General features: G+C 41.5%; 1 protein-coding gene across 2 annotated transcripts in view; it reads left to right on the top strand.

Moving 5' to 3' along the window:
• Positions 1 to 6,243, top strand: part of LOC122070834 (protein FAM91A1-like) — a 28,387-nt gene that overhangs the window by 3,739 nt on the left and 18,405 nt on the right. The window contains exons 1-3 of one of the 2 annotated variants that reach the window (XM_042635089.1): positions 4,494 to 4,560; positions 5,311 to 5,459; positions 5,663 to 5,759. In XM_042635089.1, coding sequence (XP_042491023.1) covers positions 5,433 to 5,459; positions 5,663 to 5,759 — 124 coding nt within the window. In that variant the 5' untranslated portion in view covers positions 4,494 to 4,560; positions 5,311 to 5,432. Of the gene's footprint in view, positions 1 to 4,442; positions 4,561 to 5,310; positions 5,460 to 5,662; positions 5,760 to 6,243 lie in introns of those variants that run through there. The other variant, XM_042635082.1, reaches the window with a different exon arrangement.

The following is a 6,243-nucleotide window of genomic DNA, read 5'->3' as shown; positions in this document are numbered from 1 at the left end:
GGCGGTAGGATCTTCTTATTGTTGTAACCCGACAGTCACTGAGAGGGGGGGTGAATCAGTGAGTCCAATTCCGATCCCTAAAAACCTGTCCGATGTTTGGCCAAGAAAAACCTGATATATTTGTCCCTGTTTGCACACAGTCGTATGCACACTCAGCCTCTCATAGGCACTTCCAAGTGTGCACACCCATTTCACATTCCACGCACTTCAATATAAAATGCAAACAACAAGCATCCACAACACAGGGTTTTTACGAGGTTCGGCAATTTGCCTACATCCCCGGAGTAGTGTCTGTAAAGGCTTCGTACCTACTCAATACACTACTTTTAACTGCACCCACAGTCGGGAGCACCCACACCCAATTTTCTCAGCCGAAGCTAAGATGACACTCATAGTACCGATACAATGTGTAGCACCCACTACACAGGATCACCCACTCCCGGTGCTTAGCACCCACTAAGCACACAATAAATAATACAGTAAATTGGGGCTTATATCAATGCCCTACAGTTAAGCCTTGCCTAGCAAATACATCCACAACTAGCTAGCATGCTTACAGTTCATCCACAACTAACCTAGCATGTATACATTCATCCACAACTAACCCTAGTATACATACATGCATATAATGTAAAATCAAAGGTTAGAGAATCTCACAACCGATTGCCTGGGATGACTGGAAACTTGTACTGACAAGTTTGGTGCTCACACCTTTTCTCTCCTTGGCTTCTTGCTCTTCAAAGCAAACATATCCTTGCTTTCTTCTCTTCCTCCTTGGCTTTGAGTTAATGTACCATTAACACACTTCAACCACCTCTTTTACCTCCTTTAATGGCCTAAGAACATTTATCATCAAGTATTTATGTTCATTCAAGGACCAACAAAGAGGGGGAAGCTTCTCCTACCAAAACCGTAGCCTTCTTTCACTAAAAACTCAATTTTCTTGCTTCCATGGTGTAGGGCTTGAAAAAAATGAAGAAGCTGCAACTTGGTTCACCCAAATCCGAGTTAAAATGAGGGAGATATGGCCATTTGAAGTTGGAGCAATTAGATAGCCTGAAATGGAATCTTCGTAGGAGTGGCATAGGCTACACCGGCGGCGCGCGCAACAGTGGCGCAAATCTGGCCGTAGATCTCATCAAGGAGAATCTCCTAATATAGACCGTCCGATTAAAATAACGGATAGTAAATCTCAACCACAAGATTCGAATAAAATAGTCAACTAATAACGTCATGATGACGTCAGCGGTTAGCATGCACTTTTTGTTGTCAATCTATGATTGGTTGCTTTTTCGGATTTTAAGGTAGCTTGTCTCCCACTCACAAAAGTGAAAGGCTTATTGATCGTTGGATCCGAATCCTCCATGTTGGCTTTAATCAGATTTCATGAGATCATTAAGATTGGAATCTTTTTTATATCTTCTATACACGCGCGAAACACACCAACATGCCTTGATAAGGTGTAGCGCCAGTGCATCAAGAATTATGCACCTAACCAATCAAATCCTATGCGTAAGCATCTATCTCGTCCATGTTAGCGCAAAATCTCAGCAGCCTTTGGATGGGCATCAAGCCTACGTGGTCGAATCTTGACCATCCATTTCACTTCCCTCTACTCCTCTTTATTACAATCAAGCCACTGCCTCCATATATTTCAGTGCTTAAAGACCCCTTGCAACTTAGACCTTCATAATCTTGAAATTACACAAAAGCCCTTCAAATTTCAAAAATAAATTCCGAAAAATCCACCCAACACCGAGAGCAACTGATGGATTTTCGGTTTGGATTTTCAAACCGACTTTACGGAAACACTTATAACTTTTTCATACGATATCCGATCGAGATGAAACGAAGTGTGTTGGAACCGTAACTGGATGCTCTACGACTTTTCAGAAGACTCAATCATCTGAATCATCCATGTAAAAAGACTAAAATGCCCCTAGACCTTTCCAATGACTTATCTTTCTCATACGGAATCGGAACGCTATGAAATTAGAACCGTTGGAAAGATTGTATTTTTGTCGTATTGTTACATGGAGAACACTTCCTTTAAAAATTCATGTTCAATGCCGAAACTGCCCTCGAATGCCACAAATGCCGTAACTTCTTCATACGGTATCGGAATGCGACAAAATCAGATGCACTGGACTAGATAAATTACAATTCATTTTTTTTATGAAGATATGATCTTCCAAAAATATCATTTTCACTGCCGAAAATGCCCTCGATCGTAAATAGGCTAATTTTGCCAGTTTTGACCCAGAAACCCACACCACCTATTAATGATGTATTAAACCACTCCATGCATACCAAGCTGCTTTGTTATTTCATCGGTGACATTGGACACTGCCATGTCATCATTTTCATCCACGTCACCCAAACTGGCCACGTCATCACCGCCATATGGCCGAGTTGCCAACAAGGACAACCATAAAACAACACCTATTAGTTATTGTGTTTTAATTTTAGAGGAGCTCAAAGAAGTCATTGGGTATTTAGATAGCCTTTCAATATAGGTGAGTGTGTTTGATCATAGAAAGTGACTCTAAGGCTATGTTTAGAAGCCAAGAAAAGAAAAGAAATTTTTTTCAAACCTAGTTTTATTATATCTTTCAAACCTAGCCTTATTATATCTTTTCTTGGCCTCCAAACCTAGCCTAAGTAGACGATAGATGGCTTCTGGCATTTCAAATCTTATCAAAGGATTAGGAATTGGATGTCCATCTACGAAGTTTTGGCTCCATCCATATACAATTGATGGAGGCACGAAGGTGAGCTTTCCAGTGATGTCACAAATGGAATTCCTTACTCCTTACAAACATCATGTCGATCTCGATCCACCTTCTACTGAGGGGGAGGACTCTTCTCCTAGCAGGCTAGTAGCTACCAAAGACTCGCTTCTAAATGGTGGAGGAGAAGGTGTAATTGTAAAGCCCCAACCCCATCAACCTTGGCACAATATTTTCCTCTTTGGCCCATGAGTCTCAAGGATTTAAAACGCTTTGTGCCATATCAGGAAGGGTAGTGGTTATCAACTAGCCCAACAATTTCCCCTTAGGTAAATGTGGGACTAAAGTTTGCACACCCTCAACAATCTTTCAAACCCTGCTACAGTGTTACTAAGCAGTCTCTTGGTGGGTACCTGTCAACGATCTCCCAAGCGGGTGTGGTCCATTTGCCATATCTTGGGTGTCATATTCTCCCCTTTTTGGGCCAATGTCCCTGTTATGGCCCCACATGCTGTCAGGGTCTGCTCTGATACCACCTGTAATGCCTCGACCCCATTAACCTTGGGGCAATATTGTCCTCTTTGGTCCATGGGCCTCAAGGCGTTAAAATCCATTGTACCATGTTAAGGAGGCTTGAGGTTATCAACTAGCCCATCATTCTCCCCCTAGGCGATGTGGGACTAAAGTTTGTACACTCGCACCGATCTTCCAAACCCTATGGTACTAAGCCGTCTCTTAGTGGATACCCCCTAAACGATCTCCCAGACAAATCCGTTACACTTCTTATATCTTGTGTGTCACAGAAGGTGCAAGAGAAGGAAAGGTGGGCAACATCTTTAATACCATTCCAACAAAGACGACATGCAAGAGGAACCTAAATGTGCCAGTAGATGAGAAAAGACAACGTGGTGAGGCAGTTGGAAGGGGCTCGCCAAGTTGTGAAGTTGTGCCAGGGGATGTGGCCTTTGAACCAGACAATCTTGTGCTAATGGACTAAGGGACCTCTTGATCTGAGCAAGTCCCTAGCTGAAGATGAGCTAAATAGACCTGTGGATGAAGGAAGGCAAATAATTTTGTCCTCTACCACAATGGCCAAGCGACAGACCTAACCAAATATCTAATGGGGGGGGGGGAAGGGGAAAGGATCTAGACACTATTGGAAAGATGGAAGCGATTGAGGCTTCCCTATCCAGGCCAGAGGAGTAAACACTTTTGGCACTCACCAACTTGAAGGATGCCTAGGAGTCGAGCCAAAGAGAAGTAGAAGTGCCGTCACCGATGGAGGAGGAGATGGCCCCAAGAGCGGTAGATCTGATATCGAGGATCTTGCACAAAACCCAAGAAGCATCTGGGGATGGAGAAACAGTCCAAAGGGAGTCATTCTGAAGGGGGGAGGAGTAGATCCAAGAGGCCCAAATATTGTTTTTCTTAGGGACAATCTTCCATATAAGCTTGAGGATGCCGGCAATGTTGATTGATCCTTCTAACCCGCCTTCAGATTTAGGGAGACAAACTGCAGCCCATCGAAGAGGATGAAGGAATTTGGCTGAATCCACTCCTATCTAGAAGAAAGTGCAAAGAAGGGATTCAACTGCTTTGATAGAGCAATATTGAGAATTATTTACTTTTCCTATCACGATTTTGGATAATCTTGTGTTCATATTCCATGCCTTTTCTTCTAATTCTAATTCTCTCATTGCTGCCTAAATGCAGGGTAATTGACCATTGTATAAAAAAGCGGCTCCAATGGAACACTTGCTTTGCTCGAAAAGTTTGCAAAGAAGGCGAATATTATGAAGAGATGATGCGCTATCTGCGGAAGAATCTAGCGGTGCGTATTGAACCAAAACTTGCTTTCTTATTTTTGTAACAATAAAATTGTCTAGTAAGAGTGGTCTTGTGGCATCATTTGTGATTTTTTGTGCTGTAAATTACCCTATTGACTGTATAATCATGCCAGTTATCTTTGGTTGCGAGTGGATGTTCTTTTGGTCCTGTCAATTGAATCATCTTCCCAGTCTGCTCTTTATCAGTGTCGCTGATTATAGGAATGAAGCAGCATTCTCTCCATCTCGCTATGGTTGGAGGGGTGGGGTGGGGGAAATGTTATAAGCCCCCCCCCTCCCCCCCAAAACCAAAAGAAAAGGGGGGGGGGTGGTTGTCATAGTTGACAAATTTTGTTTCTAATGAGTGACAATTATTAATATGCAAAGTAGAGTAGTACAACAGCAGATCATTATGTAGGTAAATCTTACTTGAGGATGAATCGGAGCCTATTACAATTCAAACCCACCCTAACTCTTGAAAAACTGAATTGTCACAAAGGAACATCATTCCATAACAGAGACTTGGTGTGCTGCCCCTTTTGTCAAAATCATTAGCCTCTTCATAAGCTCTTGGATTCTATTGAATAAAAAGTTCATTTGAGAAGTTAAGTACTGAATGGGTCTAATTTTGTGATTGTAATGCCGTGGTTCCTCACCTGAGTTCTCCATCCATTATATGACATTGGCTGAATTTCCCTCTATTGGAGTATGGTGAAATTGTTTTCGTGTAGATTGACGCTACCCTTCCCCTACAGTTCAAGCTTTTAGGTGGATTGGTAGCAAACATGTTATCAGAACATGGATTTGTTACCATGTTCACTACTGTTTTAGGGGCCGACCCTTCTTCTCCCTTTGGTGCTGTGCGAAGAAATGCCACATGAGCTCCACAGTCCACGCTCTACTGGTTTGTACGACTAATACATATTTCTTCCTTAATTAGTTCTTCCATATTCTGATGTTTGGAGCCTGAGGAGTGTTGTGCAAAAATGTACTGCCAATTGCAGATTTTGAATATTCAGTTTCCCATTTTAAAATCACTGTTCCTCTCCTTGTTCCCAGTTTTCTTTATATGGACTAACACAGTTATATTGTTCAAATTCTTTGCAGCTGTTCCCATATCACCTGGCAGAGTACATTTGTCGAGTAATGAGAGTATCACCTTTCAGATACTACTGTGATATGATCTTTGAGGTCATGAAAAATGGTAACAGATTATGCTTCTAACAACTTTTATTGGTAATAGATTTTGATCTTGTATTGAGTTTTTCTATTTTCAGAAAACATCTTTTCTTGATGTACAGTTACGGGTTTAACTTGCAGGAAGAGTTCTGCATCACAGTATTTAGAGTTGCATTTGGGGCTGCTATTTGTTCTTTTATAGAATTTATAAATTTCTTTTTCCAACATCAGCCCATTGCTTTATTTTTCTACTTTTCTTCCTAATTCTCTCTCTCATACCTTATCGACACCTTGTTTTCTCTCTAAATCTTTTGAATTGATTTTCTTTATATCTATCATTTATTCCTTTAACTTTTTTATTTACAGATTTTATATTTTAATCTGCTCATACCCATTAATTCTGAGGCACATATTGAGGATTAGACTTGTTTCTTTGGGATTTGGGTGTTGGGCCCATACCCGTTGGCTGGTCAGCTGGTCTACATTACCCCTGCCTCCTCGCAAAAAAA

Source organism: Macadamia integrifolia, chromosome 2, assembly GCF_013358625.1.
Source record: "Macadamia integrifolia cultivar HAES 741 chromosome 2, SCU_Mint_v3, whole genome shotgun sequence".
Taxonomy (NCBI): domain Eukaryota; kingdom Viridiplantae; phylum Streptophyta; class Magnoliopsida; order Proteales; family Proteaceae; genus Macadamia; species Macadamia integrifolia.
The sequence above is the reverse complement of the archived record's forward strand: the minus strand, read 5'-3'. Positions and strand labels throughout refer to the sequence as shown.